At 37.1% G+C, this 24,662-nt stretch overlaps 3 protein-coding genes across 14 annotated transcripts in view; 1 reads left to right on the top strand and 2 right to left on the bottom strand.

The window, feature by feature from the left end:
• cnksr3 (cnksr family member 3) overlaps window positions 1–5,694 on the bottom strand; it is a 77,405-nt gene extending 71,711 nt beyond the window's left edge. Inside the window, 1 exon segment of the mRNA NM_001113647.1 lies at window positions 5,495–5,694. Coding sequence (NP_001107119.1) covers window positions 5,495–5,546 — 52 coding nt within the window. The 5' untranslated portion in view covers window positions 5,547–5,694.
• Window positions 5,695–7,613: 1,919 nt separating this feature from the next.
• Window positions 7,614–9,977, bottom strand: si:ch73-111k22.3. The gene is given in 2 exon segments (NM_001386283.2): window positions 7,614–8,051; window positions 9,789–9,977. Coding segments are annotated over 2 exon segments (372 nt in total). The 5' UTR covers window positions 9,948–9,977; the 3' UTR covers window positions 7,614–7,838.
• Window positions 9,978–10,621: 644 nt separating this feature from the next.
• Window positions 10,622–24,294, top strand: si:ch73-111k22.2. Of its 12 annotated transcripts, none has more exon segments than NM_001201453.3 (5): window positions 10,622–10,957; window positions 12,615–12,665; window positions 14,969–15,541; window positions 20,355–22,324; window positions 23,452–24,294. In NM_001201453.3, coding segments are annotated over 4 exon segments (993 nt in total). In that variant the 5' UTR covers window positions 10,622–10,645; the 3' UTR covers window positions 20,412–22,324; window positions 23,452–24,294.
• The last annotated feature ends 368 nt before the right edge of the window (window positions 24,295–24,662 follow it).

Here is a 24,662-nt window from a genome sequence, read left to right as displayed (position 1 = left end):
AAAAGTCACGCCAGCAGGTGAAATGGGCCACAGTGAGAGAGAGAGAAAAATTGAGTACTTTCATTTGGCGCCAGGAGTGTTGTTAATACCCGCGCTCAACTCCCTTGCAACAGAGCGCATTTGAGGTAAATGACGTCAGTAAATAATGACCGGTTAAAATTATTACTGAACCGATACCGAATTGTCCGCGTCTGCATCGCGGTACACCGAAGAAACTATTAATTTTGACACCCCTAGTTTATGGAACCAATATCCAACCTGACTACAATTTGGCTATTTTGGGATATTCTAATATAATGGACATCTTTCCGTTAGCCCAGGGATGTCAAAGTCAGTTCCTGGAGGGCCACAGCCCTGCACAGTTTAGTTCCAACCCTGCTTTAAAACACTTACCTGTATGTTTCAAACAAGCCTGAAGGACTCCATTAGTTTGATCAGGTTTGTTTGATTAGGGTTGGAACTAAACTGTGCAGAGCTGCAGCCCTCCAGGAACTGACTTTGACACCTGTGCCTTAACCCAACAGTAAGACCTAATGGTTGGCATGATTACAGCTAAAAAGATCATCTTTGGTCATTTGAAATCTTCAAAGGCTCCCTGTTATCAGCGATGGCTAAATGAGTTGCTTTATGTCATTCAAGTGGAACAACTACATCTTGAAACTTCCAAAAAGCACATGTAACCACATGGGGACCTATCTTAAGACTCTCGGAAATCTAGCATTTTAGGTTCACCTTTATTTCTAACCTATATATTGTTGTCACTGGCTTTGTAAAAATGTGAGTGTTGTTGTCTTGTCTATACGTTTACTACTATATATGCTAAATGTTGAATAGATATTGACACATATTGTCAATTATTCTGTACTGTTTTTTCTTCTCTTTATTCATTTTCTTTTCGGCTTAGTCCCTTTATTAATCAGGGGTCGCCACAGTGGAATCAACCACCAACTTATCCAGCATATGTTTACACAGCAGATGCCCTTCCAGCTGCAACCCATCCCTGGGAAACACCCATACACTCTTGCATTCACACACATACATACGACCAATTTAGTTTATTCACTTCACCTGTACCGCATGTCTTTGGACTGTGGGGGAAACTGGAGCACCCAGAGGAACCCCACAAGAACATGGGGAGAACAGGCAAACTCCACACAGAAACGCCAACTGACCCAGCCGGGGCTCGAACCAGCGACCTTTTTGCTGTGAGGCAATCGTGCTACCCACTGTGCCACCTTAACACCTTTCTTGTGACTAAATATCTTATAAATGTTATATTAAATATTATAAAAAACACGCCATGGTCATATTGTGCAGGTCTGAGTGTGCAGGTAGGCGAGTGGGCTTGACAAACCACTTGTAGGATCTAATTTTCCCCTCTTCTGGACCATTTTGATGGATGTAAACTATGGCATTGGTCCTAATGTCTTTTCTGTATTATATTTTGAATTTCCAGAGCTTTCAAGAATCCAAAAAGGTCTACATATTAATAAATTATGTCATGGCAGCCATTTTTACATCAAGATATAATTCAATTGTCTTTTTTACGGTTATGAAATAATTTGGTAACTAGCAGAAAATGTTTATGGGTCAGTGACATGGCCACATTGAATTGATCTATACACCAGGAAATTTCGATAGCTAAATTTTTCATATCTAAAGATTTAAGTATTTTTTATTTAGTGTTATTTTCTACAGCTGTAACTTTCTATTACTATAATTTTCTGTGTTTTTACTTTGTATTGTACCCCGTAATTTACATTCTTATTAATGTTATTTGTGTTTTTTAAGGTCACAGATGTTTGTATAAGCATTTCACTGCATATCGTAGTGATTGTGACAAAAATTGTAATGTAAAATGGCAAAACTACCATAATTAAGTATAGATGTATCTGGAGATGGAAGTGTTAAGTCAAACAGATGCATGACATCTGATGATTTACTTTCTGTCACTATTTCTAATTATGAATTTCATATCCGCTACTTTATGACATGATCAACAATGAAAATATGTAAACGGAAAGCAGTCTGAATGAGAATACAATTACAGATAAATATCAATTCCCAGGATCAATTTTAAAAACATACTGCTATTTTTTCTGCTAAACACAGAAAAGAAAAAACAGCAACAACAACATTCAAATTCAAATGAACAACCACAAAAATCCAACCTACAGAAAAGTATTTGCTTATGTAAATTAACTGTTGACGTTAGAGTGGAATAATAATAAAATGGGAGTCAACTTTTCCAATGCTGCATTGTATCTCTTTTAAAACAATAATAGTAATAGCTAGTGTATTAAACATTCATGCCTGTACTGCTAATTAAAGTAATAGAGTAATGATAATTTTGTGTTAAAGACTCAAACGATGATGTTAATAACAGTATTTATTAATAATGCAGCTTTACAGAAAAGTAAACAAGTCAAAAATGTGTGATGGGCTAATACAACAGCGAGTCCTCACAATAAATATGAAAGGACATCAGTATGATATCTTAAGTGTTTGTTTGTTTTAGAAACTAATGCTTTGGCAGATGTAAACATTTCAAGTTGAGACGGTTTGCCGGTTTCGATCATGTGGAATAAATAAACACCGAGTGTCTGTTTGGTCAGGGATGTAGATGTTGCCTTTACAAACATTTACCATGGTAACAGTTTCTGACAAAAGTTAGACTACTACTGTTTTTACATATAACTCCGTAAAATAAAAACATATCGATATATAATGAAAAACATACCATGTTGTGCTAACATTTTCAGGACAAGTCACTTTCTTTAAAGTGTTGCCAAAACAACATAACAAAACGGCTGACGATGCTTGAATGGGGTCTCGTGTGGCTACATCTACACTGTTAAAAATTGTCCCGTTAAAAAACAGTAAAATACTGGCAGCTGCAGTTGCCAGCAATGTACTGTTATTTTACAGTATGTTGCTGTAAAAATACATGGACTACATTGATTTACACAATACTCAAGTGAACTCATTTTGCTCACTGAAAGCAACTGCCTCAACTTGGTGAACTGCTGAATGAGTTTATGAAGTAATGTGCTATATATGCTTAGAAGCATACTTATAATGATAACTTATTTTAGTTAATTAGAAAAGTTCGGTTTAACTCTAATGTCTTATTTTTCACAACAGCACACATACATGTAAATCTGGAATCACCAGAGAGATTCTGACTGCATCAGCAACTAAACAGCCGCTGTCTTTAAATAGAGAAACATGCAGAATAACATCAGCAGTTCATTGTTCATCTTTAACTCATACACTGGCTCTACTCTCCTCCACAACGGTGACAGACAGAAGAAATTAGCTACAGGTTTTACAGTAAAATACTGTTTTTTCCTTGATTTAACAGTAATCTACTGGCAGCTGTGGTTGCCAGCAATATACTGTTTTTTTACAGTCTACTTCCGTTGTGTAAATTAACAGTATATTACTGTTAAAATACATTTTTACACTGTGTTTTTACCTCTCACACCTTTAACCCTTTAAACCCCAGAGCATATACTTCAGTTTTAATTGAAGTGTCCACACTACTGAGTGTTCAAGAAACATGGAGCAAAGCTGAAGTAAATTCATTAATTAACTGACTAATTAAATGATAATTGAGGATTAACAATGAACAAATGAAGAAATACTGAAGGGAAAAAACAAGAACAGAACATACAAAACTTTAGTCACAGCTTTTTAATGAAATAACCTGAAGAACAACAAATGATTAAATCATTTAAATGATCAGCGGATGATTAAAAACTCTACAAACATCATCCCCAGCTACACTTATTACTTAATACATGTATTTTTGTATAACATTTACTAAAGTTCTTCTTGAGAAAAAAAGTTAAAGTTTTACGTCACCATCATGGAGAACAGAGTTTGCTTTAATTGGGCTCTTAGCCCTGTCATTTTTAACATTTATATATCTTGGCTGCTGCAATTGTTAAAAACTTTGTTTAAAAAGCTCCTTTGATGAGGCAAGCCAGTCAAAAACCTAAATAAGATCTGGTGATGATCATGTTGCTATTAAATGGCAGAGTCTGTTCTCATTTTTTATAATAAAATTTACTGCTCCTATTCAATGTTTAATCTATTGTTTTACATTATATGTTTATATATATATATATATATATATGGCAATGATTTCTGGAAGTTTTTAAGAATATTTTGAACAACATCACTTTGCTCTATGGTGTAAATCGCACTCAAAGAGACATCAATAATCAGCATATGAACCTCAATAATGGTGACAACAAATTTAACAAAATTTAACTAAATTAACAGTTTAACTCACAAACAGGCAACTGAAAGTCTAAACATAAACAACAGCAGAATCAAACACAAATAAAGAAAACTGTTAGACCATTATACATTTATTTATACCGCAATGCATGCTGGGATATTTGTATTGTGCCACTCCCAGCATGCATTGCAACATGAAACATTTGAGATGTTACCATTGTTGATATACAAGGTCTGAGTCATGAGGTCTGATAGTGTATTTGTCATAACTGAACTGTTTTTGTATGTTATTTCTTAACTGTTAAGTAATTACGGAGATATCTTTTTTGTTTCCACTTCTCATTAATTAAATTAATAGCTGCAACTTAGCATAAAATCTATTGCATGACACCCTTCATCCAGATTTATACCAAAACATTTATCAGAACTAATTTCAGACAAATAGATTTTTCTATTTATTGACTTTCCAACTGTATTGCTATAGTACAAACGTTTTGCAAACTCTGCATTACAGCAGTTGGAAAGTCTTCTTAAATGAGTTCAAGGGTGAAGAGCCCAACTAAATCAGCCCCTCACTCCATTACGGTGACACAAAAAACACCTTAATTTCTGTTGGATCTCAATGAGAATTGTATGGACGTCAAATCAGTCAGTAATAAGTGTGTCTGCTGTTGTTTGTGGAGTTGTTTAATGATCCTCTGCTGAGACGGAAGCTGTTTTATTTTATTTTATTTAATGCTGTAACTCAAGTCACTGTTTGTATTTCTTGTTTATTTACTTCAGTAATTGTAATTATTAACAGCAGGTGTTCATCAGTGTCTGAATTCACTCATTAGTGTTCATTAAAACTGTCAGGTGAACTATATTAGTTAACTAGTGTATGAAATAGTGAACAAGGGCACAAAGTGTGATTTTAAACACAGACTTCAAAACATCGAATCTGAACTCTGTTAGCTCACAGTTTTCTGCAGTTGGTTACTTTCTCGAAAACAAAAATGTTACCCAGAAAGCACTGTTTTTAACAGAATATTACTGTTTTAGTGAAAAAACATTATTTTACCGTAGAATCTGACCGTTTTTTAACAGCAATTTTTTACAGTGTACGTTTGAGGCTACCCGTCGCTGTATTGTACAGTAAATTACAACACCTCAAAGTAGCCTAAATAAATTTTAATAAAGGAAACAAGTCTATATATTGTATCCACGGTGTTTAGTTCGCGTGAGAAACGAGTCACCGATCGCTTACCTCGGATCCAGTCCACAACCTGAGCCGCTGTCCACTTTGTTATCGGCTCCATTCTTCTCCTCAAATGTCCAGAAAAGTTTCTAGCAAATTCTCAAAGCAAGTGAAGTGAAATAAAGTTCCCCGGAGCGCGATTTCTCATGTCTAACAACTTTTAAACACTAATGAGCAGATCAGAGAAACAGCGTTGAAGCTCAACCCACAGACCGAAACTAAACACACCACACACGTAAAGTTACACAGAGAGAGAGAGAGAGAGAGAGAGAGAGAGAGAGAGAGAGAGAGAGAGAGAGAGAGAGAGAGAGAGAGAGAGACCGCGGGGAGGATCATGTTACATTCACGGGTCAAATTTATATCGCCGCTAAATCGTCGAGTAGTTTGTATGGTCAGGGTCAAACCCTCTCTAAACTTCAGAACATTCATTAATTTTCCTTCTGCTTAGTCCTTTATTCATCAGGGGGCGCCACGGCGGAATGAACCGTCAACTTATCCAGCATATGTTTTACACAGCAGATGCCCTCCAGTACTGGGAACATCCATACACACTTAAACTACGGCCAATTTTGTTTACCCAATTTACCACATGTCTGTGCGGGAAACCGGAACACCCTCGAAGCAGCGACCTTCCTACTGTGAGGTGACAGAGCAAACCACTGAGCCAGCGTGTCGATGACATTCAGAACATTTAAAGTCAAGTTAATGAAAAGTCTGTCATTTTCTGAAAATGCAGCATGTATCCTGCATACACTGTTAGACTGGATTGTTGTAACGTTGGGTCAAATATAACCTGGCTACTGTGCTAAAATATTTGTTTACATTTCATAAAATTAATAAATAACCCAACATATTTGACCCAGCGCAGGTGCTTTTCTGCTCCCTTTATTGGTTATTTGATTTGAAACAGTGAATACATATAATGGACTATAGGGTCTAATATCCTTCAGTCTACAAATGCAAATGTTTTACTTTCTGTTGTATTTTGTTTTTGTTGTAGAAACCAGGGTACATATTTTACATGGTTAATTTACATCTTAAGTTTAACATAATTTATAAGCTCGTAAATTATTTGAATGAAACCTTAAACAATATATATATATATATATATATATATATATATATATATATATATATATATATATATATATATATATATATATGTGTGTGTATTAATATTCGATATCATAATTATAAAACTGATTAAATAAATAGCTAATAATAATATGGACATAATAAAAATACAGTATTTCGTTGATATTCGTTGTATTTCATTTATATATAAATACAATTCTTGCAACAGATTGCTTAAAATATATAATTATATTTAAAATATTATTGTTTTTGATTTGCATGTTATCTTGGTTTTGTTCACATTATACATTTTATTTTTATACGAAACAAAATACTATTTAAAAGTTTAAGAAGAACGTTAATTTGATGTTATTGTGTTTGTTTATAAAATTCATTAAAGGGAACACAAATGAAGATATTTTGAAAAAAGTTGTAGGAAACACAAATAGGCTATATGGACGTCCATTACAAGTTTCCAAACATATTGTCACCTTAATTATAAGGTTTTATTTGACATTTTTGTCATAATTGAGTTATTGGCATATTCTTATTAAATGACAACTTACATTACGTAAAGTTGTTTACATTTTAAGACTTTTTTAATTTTAAAAAATGTTACACACATACTGTTTGCTATGAAATGCAAACATTTTAAAGTTCAATATCTCAAAATCGTTCAGAAAGCAGTCAGAACCTTATAATTTGTTAAAATTTCTCCTCTTGTGTTAAACAGAAGAAACTCTGGTTTGAAACACAATAACGGTGAGTATGGAACTTTCATTTTTTTAAGTGAACTATCTCTTCAAAACTGATTTATCAAATTTTGTTGTGGTATTTGTGTGTACCTTAATGTGATTAATGAGCTATCATACGCCGCCCTCTATTGGCCAGATTTTATGAGTGCAGTTAGAGAGCTGACTAACTTTTAATGTCAGTACATTTATTCACCATATTTTAGTACTAGTAAAAACATAATTTATGTGATTACCATTTATTTAGCGTTGTAATAAACTCACTTTTAGTATTATGATTGGATCCAGAAACCAATATTAGACACTGAAAAACTAGCAATGTGCTTTAATAAAACATATGGCTTGTATTCATTTGGAAAACACAAAAGTAATACAAATGCAACAAAAACATCTTATAATCAATTCAAAACATTTTGATTTGTATCAACATAAAAAACTGAGTGTCCTCAACCGTCAACAGAGGTATTTTTGGCCCATGTAACAAAACAAAAAAAACATGCAAAGAATTTAAAAGAAGATAGTTGCTGTTATTGCAGGACACAGGCGTTAGTGCAGGTCACTCCATCCATCAGCTGAGTCTCCAGAATGGCCGTCATCCAAAGCCGCTGCTCCGCCGCGTTGGCGGCCCGCAGGAGGTACACGCGTTTCCCGTCTTTAGGTGTGATGCTCCAGCAGTAGCTCCCGTCACCATCATGCACCTCCATCCTCGCTCCAGCTAAATCAATCACCTTTTCCGCAGACTACAGGGAAAGGATGCAGAGAAACACCATTATTAAAATTGTCTATAAGAAAACGGATGAAGGTATTTTAAAACCAGTGTAAAGTTTTGAAAGTAATTCATTACAATATTGAGTTACTCCCCGAAAAAAATAGTTGCGTTACTTAGTTGCTTTTTATAGAAAGTAATGCATTACGTTACTTTTGGGTTCCTTTTTCATACCAGCCTAAATCTTTCTTGTAAAAGGCTTAATCTCTTTCAGAATGTGCAGGGTATTTTTCTTTCTTTCTTTCTTTCTTTCTTTCAACGTGAGCTCTGAATTTAAGGACAAACGTAAAACATTTATTAACCTTTTATTTAAAAAAAACCCTTACCTTCCGATAACTTCCTGACATACATGCCGCATATGTAGATTAATGAAAGTTGAAAATGTGTTTGCAAGCTTTGTATTTTTGTCTCATTAGTTCACCGAAATAGAGCTCATTTTCGCATTGAGTGATTCAACGTGATTACACTCATTTTAATTCAGCAAACTATTTTTAAAAGCGTATTCATCTAAAAAGAAACTCGAGTTACATTTTTAAAAGTAATCAAATGATATTACTTAATTTTTTAATGCGTTACTTTACTTGTTATCTACAAAAGTAGTATTATTACGTTACGTTACCTAGCGTTACTTGATTAAATACCCCCAAATATGTGTGGTCATGCAACACTGCAAAGTAATGGTCTTTTGTGCTAGAGAAGAGGCAGTTCTAGCATTTTTGGCTGTAAATATCTTTAAACATCCATTCACAGAGAATGTACATGTTAACATTCAAAAAACAAGCAAAACAGACCACAGACCACGTTAAAAAAATGCCTGGATTCCGTATTTTGATAATTTGTATGTAATTTCTAGATAATAACAAATAATTCCCATTATTTCTAATGGGAATGCATCTTTACAGCGCCACAGGAATTTAGGACACATGAGCCAGATCTACAATCTGACAAAGGAATTTTGTAATAGTAAGTTACTGTCTGAGAAATGAACAACGTATCAGTTTTGAGGTAGCCCTGTTTTATTCATTCATTTCTTTTTCTTTTCGTCTTCCTTTATTAATCATGGGTCGCCACAGCGGAATGAACCGCCAATTTATCCAGCATATGTTTTACACAGCGGATGCCCTTCCAGCTGCAAACCATCACTGGGTAACATCCATACACACTCACTACGGAATTTAGCCTACCCAATTCACCTGTACCACATGTCTTTAGACTGTGGGGAAACTGCACCTGAGGAACCCCACGCAAACACGGGGAGAACATGCAAACTCCACATAGAAACGCCAACTGACCCAACCGAGGCTCAAACCAGCGACCTTCTTGCGATCGTGCTATTTTATACATATATATTTTCATTGTTTTTAGTTTGTCTTTGTTTATTTTGGGGAATTTGTTTGGTTATGTTTGTATTATTGTTAAAAAGAGTTATAATATGTACCTAGATTCACTTTTACCCTCATAAGAGCATCTTCAAAAGGCGTTGCCATGGTACCAGTACAACAACAATAACAGCAGCACGGCCAGTGGAAACTCAACCCAGTGACATTTAACGATACTTATTAAATATTAAACGAGCAAAACAGTTTGTGTAGTAGACTGAGTTAGAGAGCAGGTGTGCTGAAGTTAATGTTCATACATAATCTGATCGCTGTTATAAGTTTTTTAAGAGCCTGACATGGACAGCGAGGATTACTGTATCATTCACTCTTACCTCCTCGTTTAAACCATAAATGAGTTTTCCATCTTTGAGATGAAACCACGACATCTTCCAGCGCCTGGTGTAGTGGGTTTTCTTGAATAACCATCCTTTACACTCTTCTGGGTGGTTTTCGTCGGTTTTACCGTTAGAGGTCGCCGATTCTAAATCCATTGCTCCAAGATGATTCTCAAACACGCGCATGCGCAAGACAAAACAAAAGTCTTTTGTTAAAGTGGCGAAATGTAAAAATAAATTAAATAATAATGACTGATACATATATAATTTTCATACATAAATAAAATATTATGCTTATTGTTTATAAAGCGTTATTTTGAGAACTTACACATGTAAATTAAATGAGCAAACGAATAAATAAGTTAAAATGTGACGATAAATGTTTTTCAGTTATGTTCGATCTGCTCAAATATTAAACCAACAATATATAATCAAGTATCTCTACTAAATATCTTTTTAAAAATAGGGTTTTCGTTTGTCGGAATTAATTTAGACAGTTTAATGAACAAATCTCTACATTTATGGATTAGTTTGTTCAGTCAAAAAATAAATTCAAAATGATAAATCCTTTCACAGTTTAAATTTTAATAATCCCTTTTACGAAGCGGATTATTAAGATGTTGGAAAAATATGTTGCTCAAAGTTAATGATAACAATGAAATCTTATTGTAATTTAAATTTATTCGTTAAATGCTTATATTTTATTTGTCTTTTATAAAGCAAAAAAAGCATCATGCTTTTCACATACATCTTTTTTAAAGTTACATTTTAATCGAACAAAGAGTAATTTTGGGGTGTGTACAAAATAAAAGACTTTTGTGTACGTCAGCGCTTGGTGCCCAGCTGTTAAGGAAATGGCGGCCGCAGCAATGGCAGGGGCTGCCGATCCTCCGCATCTGACGGAGGCTAAAAAGCTGGAGTATTTCTCCTCCATAAACTCGATGGCTCGTAAGATTATGCAGGAGAGGGAAAAGATAAAGGAGACGTACGGTTCGGCTTGGAGTCAGATGAGTCCGGTCGAGCAGGACACGGCGATAGACAACGGTATGATGGATCCGCGGATCCGGGCTCGGTACGCTATGCACCGGGTGGACCGAGACGAGGTGATCTGCTACCCGAAACTGCTCATCCAGACCGGACAAAAGATCGTACACTTCGGAGAAGAGGTGCTTGTGTTTTGTATAGTCATAAGTATTGTAGGAGACTAAGCTCTTACACTCAATGTATGTGAAATAAGTTATTTAAAATTAGGCAAAACAACATAATTCAATATAATTAAATATAAAAGAGATGTTTGGAGCGACAACTTAATTGTTTTATATTTTAATTCTTTTAACCAGCATTGTTTACAGTGTAAGATTCAGTATCTGTAGTAAACTGCATTATGAAAAATTAAAAGCTAATATTTTAAACAGTGTGAATTATTAATGCACAATTTACTTAATATTTCTTCATAATTCATGACGTTAGTTTATTTATTTTATCTTTTGTACCATACTTGCAAGAGCCAGAAGTGCGAGGGTCTAAATTATGTTGTTATTCATTGGTGTCAACTTAATTTGATCACTTAAAAGGGCGGTTCTCCCAAAAACTAAAATGTACTCAGTTTTTTCCCCTCTGTTGGACCCAAATGAAGATATTTCGAAGAAAGCTGGAATCATTTACTCGCACAGTAGGAAAAACAAATTTTATAGAAGTCAATTGTTACAGGTTTTCGACTTTCTTAAAAATATCCTTTTTTTTTTGTGTTGAACAGAAGAAAAGAAACTAATAGGTTTGAAACAAGTTAACGAGTTTGTATTTGACAGAATTTAAATTTAAGTTAAGCTTTAGTCTCATAATTGTATACTGTTTACTAATCAAATATCTGTATACTTGGCTAAACTCTCAAGTTTGTCTTTAACGTATATATGTGAAATGTTTGTCCATTAACTTGTTTGCTTAACAAATTTGTAAAACATCTATATATTTAACTGTTTACCTTACAAACATATGCCCTAATATACATAAAATGAGTCTGAGATATTATTTCTAGCCCATTTAACTATAAACTTTTATAAATGCATCTAAGCATTAATAAATAAAGGGTTTTAAAAAATAAAATACAAGTGTCAACTAATGTCACAAGAAGGCTTTTAAAAGTAAACATCATATAAATATCCAAGTAAATATATTAAAACTATAATAAATCACTGAATTTAAATGCTTTCCAAACCAGCCTGCAGCATTCATCTGCTGTTTATTAAACAAATCTGACGTGCATATAAATAATGTATAAGATTTCATTTTTAAATTTTACATTTAGATTTAGTTAAAATGCCACATTTTAAAAGTTAAACTATTTAATTAAGAGTTTTTAAATGCTTACCTTACAGATCACATATAATTCAAATGTTTATTTAGTTCTGTACCAAATATCAATAGATTAAACAGTTTAGTAAATACATAAATTTAAATAAATTATTACATCAATCAATGATTTAAATGTGTCACATGATCTTTAAGTAATTAATCCAATTTACTGACTCAAACATGTTTCTAAAATAATATTCAAGAAATAGATGTAAGTGTCAGATAAACTGGTTTCTGTAAATATTTACTAATAAATTGTCACTTATTAAATAATGCATCTAAATTATTCTAATTATATTTCATAATAAATTAGTACAATGATAAATTATTGATTATATTTTGTGATAAGCTTACATATTTGTTTTAATAATTACGTAAGTATTTGCTTTGCCGTTCAGAGCAGAATCAGAAATTACATGACTGATGTCATCTTCTGTTAACATCTGTCGTCTCTGTTTTTTTTTCTTTAAGGATTTAACTTGGCAAGATGAGCACTCAGCACCCTTCTCTTGGGAGACTAAAGTAAGTAGGCCACCTTTGCTAAAAATACACCACCAATTCACCAGCAAAATGCAAAACAAATGTGATTCAGCCTATGTATGGGAAATATAACTGACAAAAGTCTTATCGCCAATCAACAAATAATGACTTCTAGTTGATCATTTGGTATCAAAAGTGGCTTATATGAAAGGCAAAGACCTCTAAATTACGCGTATTTTACAAAAATATGACCATGCCTTGATTTTTAATTATTTAATTAGGACAGTAAGGTCTGACTGTGCTTAGACTAAAGTCTTGTCGCTTAACAGAAATAATGTCCAGTATAGAATATAAAGTCATGCTGCAGTGGAGAGGGAATGAATATTGTGTCTGACTCCATCATGAGCTTGGAGGACTGCATCCATACATCTCTGCAATGATGATAACTTATTAATAAAGTCATCTGGAATGGCAAAACGTTCTTGCAGGACTCCCATTGCTAGGTGATAACAAGCTGAAAAAAAGTACGTTGCTGATACAAGTTTTGTTTATGGAGAAAAGTACAAAGCACTGTGTGTGTTCTGTGTTTGTCTAAGAAAAAAAAAAATCTTACCGAAATGTGAATATTCCATTCAAGCTAAAGCTGATTGGTCAATTCTTGTCACGTGTCTTGCGGTGCGTTCGTGGCCTGGGGTTCATTGGTGCGAGAGCGTCACACCACTTGTGCGCGCAAACAGCGCACCTCCATTGGAAACAACAAACTTGTGCAAACTATAGAAACACGCAATATGCGAACGGCCCCTAAAAGGCTGCTGTCATTTATGATCTCCATCAGTTGATCTTGCATAGACATGCTGGATGCAGAATTGGCCAAGATGCCGGGGTTAAACCCCTACTCTCTTTCGAAGGACATCCAGGGATTTTTAACAACCACAGAGAGTCGGGACCCCGGTTTAACATCTCATCCGAAAGACGGCGCTCACTGAGTAGTATTGACCTTATTCTCCACAGACGAGCGGGCGCAGGCATTTGAATCTTTTTGGCACGAGACTTCCAGTCTCTTTCACTTCCATTCATTTTTAGACATTAAAAACTGCTCGTTTTGCTGTTTGATGTTGCAAATTGATATTTCCTTGTTATATTATTCTACTTGGTCTGTATAATCATGCAAACATTTGTTTGTAGAGCAAGTAGTTTGACCGTTTTTTGCCGTTTATTATTCCTTGTCATTTCTCCCATAGGCGACTGAAACGGAAGTTCTAAGACAATCGCGAAAACAGGCGCACTTCCGCATTTTAGAATAAGGTCAATAGAGTCCTCGTCACTATACTGGGGCATTAGGAACCACACAGACTGCAGGTTGGGCGCCCCCTGCTGGCCTCACTAACACCACTTCCTGCAACAACCTAGCGTTCCCATGTAGTCTCCCATGCAGGTACTGACTTAGCTTCAGTGGGCGACCATGTGAGAGTTGCAGAGAGCTAGCTGCCGGCTACTCAGCCTTTTCCCCTTGGCAAAGAATCTTTCCAAAGACGTCTGTTTCTTACTCATGTTGCTGCTTCTGGGTTAAATTTGGGTGCTAAAGTGACCGAGACGTAAGCGAGAGAGACAGTCATTTTTCAAAATAAAAGACTTTTCAAATAAAAAAAGTCTTTGATAAAAGATCGTTCAGACTCAAATAATAATAAAACGTAAATAATTAATGATTTCTTGTGCAGCCTAGTACCAATTGATCCACGGAACGATGGTTGAGAACCACTGATCTAGGGGATAAAATGAGCTAGGGCAAGATTATTATTCTTCTAATTGTCCACTGCTAAGAAACTTTTTAAATATAACGCGACCCCCCACAAAGCTCGCTGAGGCCCCCTTGTGGGCCGGGACTCCCCTGTTGGGAACCGAGACCTATATGTAATTACTGCCAGGCTGCTCTTAACATAAAACATATTTTGTTGGAATGTGGAAGTTTGAATACTATTAATCAGTTCTCTGCTCTCATTTCTGTTGAGCATGTGAAAACAATGTTCAATCAGTGTGTTTTTTAATCCGGCACTCAAATGCTAGCCGTGAAATCGACTTTTTAAAAATTTCATTACCGGTTGGTAAAATCTTTTTTTTTTTTTTCCCCACTTTGAAATGTAGATATTTGGACTAGAAATAAGACACCAATTCTAAAAATATACTGGACTTTTGGTATCAGTCACTATTGAAAATTTAAAAACATGCTAATTAAATATTAGCGGAAAATGTAATGTTTTTAAAATTTCAGTAGTAACTGATACCGAAATTCCAGTATCGTGACAACACTACACCCGTCTCTAACCAAGCCTTTCAATTCCTAACAGAGTCAGATGGACTTCAGTATCTCCAATATGACCGAACTATTCGTTCCTCCCTCGGTGAATGAGCCCAAACCTAAAACATCTCAGACTACCAAGCCTCCCAGCAATGACGAGTCCTCCTTCTGGAAGATCAGCGCTGAACGCTCAAGACTCGATAACGAGAAGGCGGAATTTCCCTCTCTGACGCCCAGTCAGATCAAGTCATTGGAGAAAGGAGAGAAGCCATTGCCTTCGTACCTGAGGTTAGAGTCTGGGTCGAGGGATATGGAGGAAGTTCCTGTTTCGAGGCCAGCCAAACAGAGAGCCCCAAAACCTCCAGCGCCACCTCCGCCACCCCCCGTTCCCATCAGCATGACCCCTGCGGCCATCAGTGTGACTCCAACTCCTCCGGCTCCAGTGCCTTCATTGGAGGAAGGCTGGGAAAGAGCCCAAAGCACGCTGCCTTCAGTAAGCAGCACCACGGATGAGGTGTTCAGCCCTGGTCTGGTCACGAGGTCTTCCTCTCAATCCAACAGCACAGTTAAAGATGTGGAAAAGGCAGAAGCTTCACCCGCCTCCAGTCCAACCTTCTCACAGGTATTCCATGTTCACTATATATACTTTGATCAAGACAAATGCTGCATCCCAATTCAAAACAGTATATGCTTTGAGTGGCTAACAGAAGAGTACGTAAACTTTGGGACTTACTACTTCTTCATTTATGGACTGTTATGTTGCTTCGTTACTTGCCATGTCAATCGTTTTGTCAAATAATCTACTTCTTATTCAATTTTCTAGCATATTGGAGAAGCAGCAGTAGGTAAAAGTATGCGAGAACCAAAAGTTGCGGACACTTTGTCAAGTTTGTTCATAAGTGAAGTTTCACAATCTAATTTCGAGAGGAGCACGTGATAGGATTGACCACAGCTGATCCCCATCACTAATCACTAACTAACCAATCGGATCATTGTAAATTTAATATAAATATCCAGCCTAAACTTCATTCTTCTCCCTCCTCCTCTATTCTAAGTTCAGGTGACACGGTGGCTCAGCGTCTAGCACTGTTGCCCCACAGCAAGGGGGTCGTTGGTTCAAATCCTAGCTAAGCCAGTCGACACTCTATGTGCGGAGTTCCTATGTTCTCCCCGTGTTCGCGTGGGTCTTCCCAGAGTACTCCGGTTTTCTCCCACACTCAAAAAACATGCAACAAAAGTTAAAGTCACAAGCACCTATTACGTACAAACTGGCACAGTTAGCGGTCTACTCTTGGGAAGATATCGAGAACTACCTGATCTCGTATCCCTCCAAATGCTTATTGACCAGGCGGGAACCTTGGGCTCATCTATCTCTGAGCTCAGAGTTCTCTCCTGGGACAGCATGTCAAACCTGCTAAAAAAGTCAAGCATTACCTAAGTGTAAAATCTTGAAACTAATTTCGAGAGGATCACGTGTTCGCGATTGTCCACAGCTGGTCCTGCATTAGCTAACATATGATTTACCAATTAGACGATTCCTAATGCCGAGTTCAGACGGCATGATTTTCAAAGTAGTCGTGTCACAGATGTTTTCACATTGTATGGCTATCTGGGCTAGCGTTTCGTCGCTGCTTTGTTTACACTGCAAGATGGATCGGCGACAGAGGCTTTCACATTGCATGACTTTACTATAGGAAGAATCGCCGACAACTTTGTCCAAACTACGTCTCACAGCCAAAAACACGTCATATATCTTTTGTTATTAACTACATGATGAGAAAGAAGCCTTTAATGGGGTAGAAAATTTACATATTTGCTCACCTGGGTTTAAAGGGAATTAGCCATTTCTCCTCAACGTTGATAATAAACTAATTTCTTTCTGTATGAAACGTCAAACAGACACGGTTGCTCCTGAGTCCTGTCAAACCTCCACTAGTTTTTCCTCCATTTCGTGGGTCCAAATAAACCGAAAAAGAGCGCTTTTAACTTCTCCCCCAGCCTCCCGCTGGCCTGCAGCAGGTATACACACACGCACACACAAGTGAATGCCGCTCTCTCATTGGCTGTAGGCGATCGCTGATGTTATTTTCAGTCAAAACTCAATTCACACGGCATGATTTGAATCGCCGACAGCTCCAGATATTCAGCATGCCAAATATCTCGCAGGCATCGGCGACTCATCTGCAATTCTCTCAGATCGTGTCTTTGTTAGTTCATACTGTGTGATTGTCACTCACGTACACGAGCACCGATTTGCCTGTGATTTCAGGCATTTTTTGGTGATTTCTCCAAAACCTGTCGGCGAGCCAAAATCAGGGCTAAAATCACGCAGTCTGAACTAGGCATTAGTCACCATAAATAACCAGAGTTTCTTACCTCAGTATCATTGTCTTAAAGAATCCCCCTTCCACCCCTACTCCCCCCTCTTTTTCTAGATTGGGCGACACTGCGACCCAGTGATTATCAGTTACCTCACACCAAGAATGTCACTGGTTAAAGTCCCTACTGAGCCAGTCGACATTTCTGTGCAGTGTTTGCTTGTTCTCCCCATGCTTGCATGGGTTTCCCCGGTTTCCTCCCACAGTCCAAAAACATGCGACTTAAGTAAATCGAACATTCTAAATTGGCATCATGGTCGAGCTCTTAGGAAGCCATATATCTCTCTTTAGCTATCGCTATATCTGTCATTAGCCAGAAATAAGTCATGAGAATTCATCAAGATCTACCTGAGCTTAAAATCCTCTCTCGCCCTGCTAATAGGAGGTAGCCCAGGGCTCTCTCCTGGGACAGCATGCCAAACAAGCTTATGCGATGTCTTGAATGTTACAGTATGTTGATGTACTTCCAAATGAAACAGAATATTGAGTAGGGGGCGGTGCTTTGTATTGCACATTATTCCCTCATCGAAAACTAATGTTAAGAGGGGGACGGTTAAGGATTTTGACAACAGTTATGGAAGGCCTTAAGATGACGTCAACAGAGAAGGCCTACTTTACAGTTGGAAGCAAATGGTCAGGCTTTGATTTGAAGATTACCAAAACAAAACAAAAAATTTTATGGATTAACTTGCACTAATTAATTGTTTATCTAAAGAACTACAATGTGAGCTAGCAAAATAAACATTGTAAATTTAGATTTCACAAGGATTTCAATCCTAGGTTTTTGAATATTTACGCATTGAGAAGTTTACCAACCTGGTCTTCATAAAAGTTCGAATTGTTTTTGCAGATGAAACATAACGCGGAAAATGTGAACAAAATACATTCCAGATGGTTTGATTAGTAAAAATCATTCAAACATGGTCCGCCGTGTTTGTAGTTTTTTTTAACACTTTTTACCCATATTTGTAGTTCTAATTTATGTCCAACGAAGAATGTATTGTGGTTAATAGTAGCGGTTAGAATACACTAGTGTTATCACCAAACTGGAATTCGATACCAATCGGTACAAAAATAAAAAAAACGGCCATTTCCCACGAACATTTGAGCACGTTCCTAAACAGAAATGTCTGTGATTGGCCGTGAAGGTCATCAGTTCCCAGAACTCACTGCTGTTTACCACAGATACAGGGACACTGGAGCATTTTATAGCTGCAAAGATCAATTGATTCATCAGCAGATCGCTCGTATGTCAGCTCATAAAGAGACCAGCTGATCTTCGTGGCTTTAAAACGCTCCAGTTTCCCTGCATCTCTGGTTACACTCAGTTAACAGTGGTGAGTTTGGTCAACTGATGATGTTCATGGCCAATCACAGTCATTTCTGTTGAGCATATGAACACATTGGCAAATCAGCTCAACAGAGCTTAAATGTTAGCAGGAAATTTCAGTATCGTGACAACACTAGAGTACACACAGATCTGCATTTCAAATTTCTACAGGACATAGTAGACCATCCGGGTAACTATAGAGTACTCATTTCAACACTATGAATTGAGACATGCTAGTTCTATTTTCGATTTAGGGCGCATATTATGCGAATTGGGATGCAGCAAGACAGTTAGACATGGGTAGATCAACCAGAAGTAGGACTGTATACTTGAATTTTCTGGCTGAATGGGTCTTTTTTGTACAACCTGGCAAAATAAAAGTTTAAATTCACTTTGTTAGATTGATGTTGATGCCTTGTGGGCAGTCATTTAACGCCATTGCGAATTGGGCATCCTGAGTTTAAGTCCTTTCCCAATCCCATCCCCTACTCTCTCCAACTTCACTTTCTGAATACATAGTGTCCTATCAGAATTAGGGCTGAAACACAAAATACGTTGTTAGATTGAGGGTGGATCTCAGTCAGCTGCCTTGTTCACTAGTCAGGGCACTGACCGGGGAGCCATTTTAAGTTCTTCCAGTACACTGAAAAATTTGCTCCCTGAAAAGTCCCACAATGCTCTCTATGCCATCTTAAAGGACAGTGTATAGTAGTCAACATTTAAAGTGGACCAACAAAGTTTTTCCAAATTGACCCAAGCCAATAATGGGTGTTGTTCGATTGTTTTAGGACAACTTAATGAAAGATTTGGATCTACTTCAAATGTTGACTACTGCAATCTTCAGCAGGCTTGTACAGAAAATTCCCAAATGCATCATCTTGTAATTTGTTTTGGAGTGACAACTCAAAAAGATGACTTTGTTTTTCCTCTCGATCTCATAATAACAACAGTAATATCAAACCATGCTTAACATTAAACCTCTGTTGTTGTTCTGTAATTAGTTTGCCAAAAAATACTGAATAATTTAAAGGTTTTGCTGATTCGTTTGATTCATATCTCCGTTCTGTAATAAATCTTAAAACAAAGGTCGAGAACGGCATTATTATTGTTAATCTGTTAGTGAATTAGTCGTTGATAATTGTATATATTAACCTGATCTGTCATCCTGTGTGATTATTAAAATGAAATATTAAGCCAATAAAAGTGGAATCTCAAACTTTAAACCAGGGGTCACCAATCTCGGTCCTGGAGGGCCGCTGTCCCTGCAGGGTTTAGCTCCAACTTGCCTCTAACACACCTGCCTGGATGTTTCAAGTATACCTAGTAAGACCTTGATTAGCTTGTTCAAGTGTGTTTGATTTGGGTTAGAGCTAAAATCTGCAGGACACCGGCCCTCCAGGACCAAGATTGGTGACCCCTGGTTTACACAATGTGGGTGGACAAAATAAAGTTTTGAGAAAAAAAAAATAAAAAAATTAAGAATAAATGAAGCCGATTGTTTTGCAGAATGTTTTAAAATGGCTTCTTAGTTAAATGTAAACCAATATTTTAACAGCTCATTAATATTTCATGATGTATAACTTATTCATTATATTTCTTTTTTTCAAAAGCTAATAAAGCCAAAAGGAACCTGCTGTCCAACTGCGTGTTTTCTTTGACATTTTCTCCCACTCACGTTTTAACCATTAACAACACATAAAATATTTTATTTCCTTTTTTCCCCCCAGTTCAACACAAGCAGCTCTATCCTGAAGACTGGATTTGACTTCTTGGACAACTGGTAACTCTCGAAAAACCTTGCAGAAGGCATTCCAGATCCTAGGACCTACAAGCGCGACAAACCCAACACTACAGGACACCTTCCTTTTTTTAAAAAAACGCTTCAGTAGTTTATTTATAGTGCATCGATATCACTATGATTGTATTAAAATCTTCATCAATCTGACCTCATCTCACTGGTTGGATGATACTGAATGCATGAGCTATGATACAATTATCTGAGCATTCTTCTATCCTTGTTTCTTATGCTGTTTTCACTCAAGGTACAATTCTTTAAATCAGAGCCCTTTGCTGTTAATACCATATTGGTCTGCTCTCCAACTTTTACGCTGTTCAGATCTACACTACATTCCTTGACCATCAACTTTAGAAACACTAAAATGGCTTATCATTGTTGCAAGTCTTCAAGTTGCAGAACAGGTTTGGTGTTCGGCGCAATACACTTAATCAATACCAGCCCACTTTTGGATCGCATTGACAAAGACCACAAACTTAAACTGTGGTCTACATAACTCCAAACCTTCAACTAAAACCACTTTTGGACTCCGGTTTAACTCCTTTATGCATAGTTGCAGAACTTTGGAAGACGCACTAGCCAAGCAATTCGAATGCCACATTGCTTCCACTGCCATGTGTTTCTATCTATGTTTATCTAGACCTCAATACTAGTGTTAAGATGCTTCACTGTACGTTTATTAAAATAAGGACCTGAATGAGGCAATGTAGCGCTGGCATGGTTTTAAGACGATCGCACCTTGCTTGTTTTGTAGACTTTTTATATATGCGTGTCATTGTATGCTTTGAAGTGGAATATTTACTTTTCTCCTAAACGCGTTCTGTTGTCTCGTTCCTGTAGCACAGTATACTAGGGGTGAGCTAATAATTTAAAGCAATAGGTTAAATCTATATTCTTTGTTAGGCTGGAAACATACTCCACACATGCAGATGCAACATTTTAGGCCAATTTTATACGGTTTCGTATTTGTATTTATACCCGTCGCTTAATGCGAACCCTGATACACACCTCCAAAAAATTTTACCTTCACGTTGAGATGATTCGGATCGCAAGATCTGTGATTGGTCGGCTAGGTAAATGGTAGGGCTGGGCGATTTGGCAAAAAAAAATCTAGTTTTTTTTTAAAAGTTTGACCGATTCACGATTTCGATTTTTGTTTTTATTGTGTAACTAGTCAACCTAAAACATTACAACAACACGACTGAAGTAATCTCTTTATAAGTAACTTGAAAAACCATCTCGTTAAGGAACTTAGTATTTTTAATGGCCAGAAGCACCGCGACAAGGCGCGCACATGACAGTTTAAAGTATCACCAACCAGATGCGCACACTAACATGATATCTGTGGCATGGCTGAAATATGAACTGCGCGGCGCATCGCCGAACGACGTTTCTGGTATGCGACCGGCTTCATACAGAGAGTGAACCAAAGCACATTGGTGCAATTATGATGTATCTAATATTTTTATATAAATAAATAAAAATTCGATATCTCGATTTAATATGAAATAAAATCGTCTTAAAACGTAAATTCGAATTAATCTAAAAAATCGCCTAGCCCTAGTAAATGGTGAACGATAGGTGGGGCCAAGAGCTGTGAGAGTGTCTAACAAGTGTTGAGTCCAGCAGAAGAGCTCTGGAACATGTGCATGTATATCGTCCTCCACACGGTTAAAGGACTGCTGTTTGAGACTCCGGACCAAGGCAAGGCCCGGCTTCTGACGCACTGGGAACAGATGGACTATAGCAGGGCTGCTCAACCCTGTTCCTGGAGATCTACCTTCCTGCAGATTTCAGTTGCAACCCATATCAAACACACCCACCTGTAATTATCAAGTGCTGTTCAGGTTCTAATTAATAGGTTTAGGTGTGTTTGATCGGGGTTGGAGCTGAACTTTCCAGGGGCCTCATGTACGAAGACTTGCGTGGAAATTATACTAAAACATTGCGTACGCACAAAGCTGTAAATGTGCGTACGCAGAAAAAAATTCAGATGTATGAAACACTGCGTACGCCGAATCTCACGCATATTCTTTTGTGCATCCGAATGAACGTGAAACTAAGCGCAACATGCACGAGCACAAAACCCCTCCCTGCCTCCTCCCCCGTATGAATATGCTAATGAATCTACTTTGGCAAAACCCAACGAAAAAGCAAAGTCAAAAAGAGAAACTTTGAACAGAATGTGAATTGGAGGTGCTGATTTTGGAGGTAGACCGGAGAAAGGCGGTGTTATTTGCAAGTTTGTTCTCCGGAATTAACAACAAAAGAAAAAAAGAGTGGGAGAGTTTAGCTGATGCGGTTAACACAGTTGGGTCTGAACATCGCACTGAGTGAATTAAAAAGGAAATAGTATGATTTATAGGTGTAAAATGTTGCAGCACCGTTAACCGTCCCAGTGGCACAGCTCGTAAGACGCATGTCAACATGTTTTGACACATTCGAGCATGAACTCGGTTCGAATCCAGCGTCTGATCAACTCATTTTTCTTTTCCCCCCCGCTACATATCAGATTTTGCCAACTATTTATCACGAGAAAGACAAGTAGGAATCATTAATAAGTTTGTGCATCATATTTTCTTTGTACATTTATTGAATGGAAATGTTTCTGATTCACGCATGCAAATTCATCTTCAGGTAGTGTCTTTATAGCAATGTGCGTGCAGTAGATCGCCATTACAATGGGAAAACAGGCGACCGCTGCAAATTGCGCTTTAATGTTTGGCTGGTCAACTGTATGGTATGGAAACCTTATATACCTGCTAGATGAACCCGTCTCATACAGCTGCCATTGCAAGGCTCAGACACTTTGTAGAGAGGAATTTAACACAACTGCCTCTAGGAGTCGCCAATGGAAATAAAACAGACACAAAAAATGTGCGTACGCCAGCCAGAAAGTTGGCGTGGAGCTGCGCAGATTCCCACGTTCAGTTTATCGTTAGTAAATCCAAACATGAGCGATTCTGAGCGTGAAACCTGGCGTACGCAAAGTTTTTGTGTGTACGCAGCATTGAAACATGAGGCCCCAGATCTCCAGGAACAGGGTTGAGCAGCCCTGGACTATGGTGTTCAGTTTACCGCCTCCTAAAAGTTTCTCACCATCATTCCTATTATACTGTATTTCTTGAGCAGTTTCTATACAAAGTATGACAGAGTCCACTTCGTCATCAACACCCGTTCGGTCTGTAATGTGTTATTGTAGTACATTGGTGGCTGAACAAAGGTGGAGAAAGCATCTCCACTTGCTTCCACTAGAAACGTGAAGCCAAAATGTCCCCAAAAATGGGTGCTGACATTTTGCGCTAATGCCATTTGGAGCCAGAGTCTAAGCAGAAATCATGAAGTAGATCCGCGGTATTATCGATTAAAGTCTTGAAGTGGAAAAATACACGTGACCGTCACCTTCAATTAATTGACGACCCCGTTACGATTTTTGCATAATTACAAAAGCCTGCCCCATATAAGCTATTCTATTCTAAAGACTAAATTCACATTGTACGCACTGTACACTAACCCTCACAGACACGTAAAATGTGAAGTATACTTTGAACTTTATTGGTTGGTAGGTGGTAGCAAACTACTAAAGGGATGATGGAGTAACCATCTGCACCATTAAAACAAGTAGCTATAATTCAGGTCGAAAGTTGAACTAGCTTAAGTTTGATGTCAGAAAATGAAACGACGTGCCAAATCGAGACACTTTTGCGTTCATTATATTGTTGTACGATTCGGAGCTCAACAAACTAGAGTTCAGGGAACTGTTTTGAGTTGCTTTTCTTCTTTTTTTAATATAAAGTATGTGGCCTGGCGCCAGTGTTTATGCATTCATATATCTGTAATGCAAGTTAAGTACAATAAATGATGCACACGAATGCTGTTGGTCTCATTCATCATCACATAACTGGTAGTGGTCACTGCAGAGGTGATTAAAAACAGACATGCGGAAAAAAGATGGAGCTCTACTCATAAATCCCATGACAAATAATTAAAGAGGTCGCTGCCTGCTGTGTTATTTATTTTAATAATATATGACTGTTGGATGAACGTTCTAGTAATTGGTCCCATATGTGGGATTTTCAAAATGCTACTAATACCATCTATTTAGGGAGTTTTGTTTTAGGGGATTGGCATTGATGCTCCATGTTTTGGAAAAAAGAAGGCCTTGTTAGTTTCTTATTAGAAAATGTCTCTAGATTTTTTCAAAAGGGTCTTTAAAAAGTGTAACATGTACCTCTCATTG

This window comes from Danio rerio, chromosome 20 (genome assembly GCF_052040795.2).
Source record: "Danio rerio strain M-AB ecotype USA chromosome 20, GRCz13ab, whole genome shotgun sequence".
NCBI lineage: Eukaryota > Metazoa > Chordata > Actinopteri > Cypriniformes > Danionidae > Danio > Danio rerio.
Note: the sequence above shows the minus strand (reverse complement) of the source record. Positions and strands in the feature narration are given on the sequence as shown.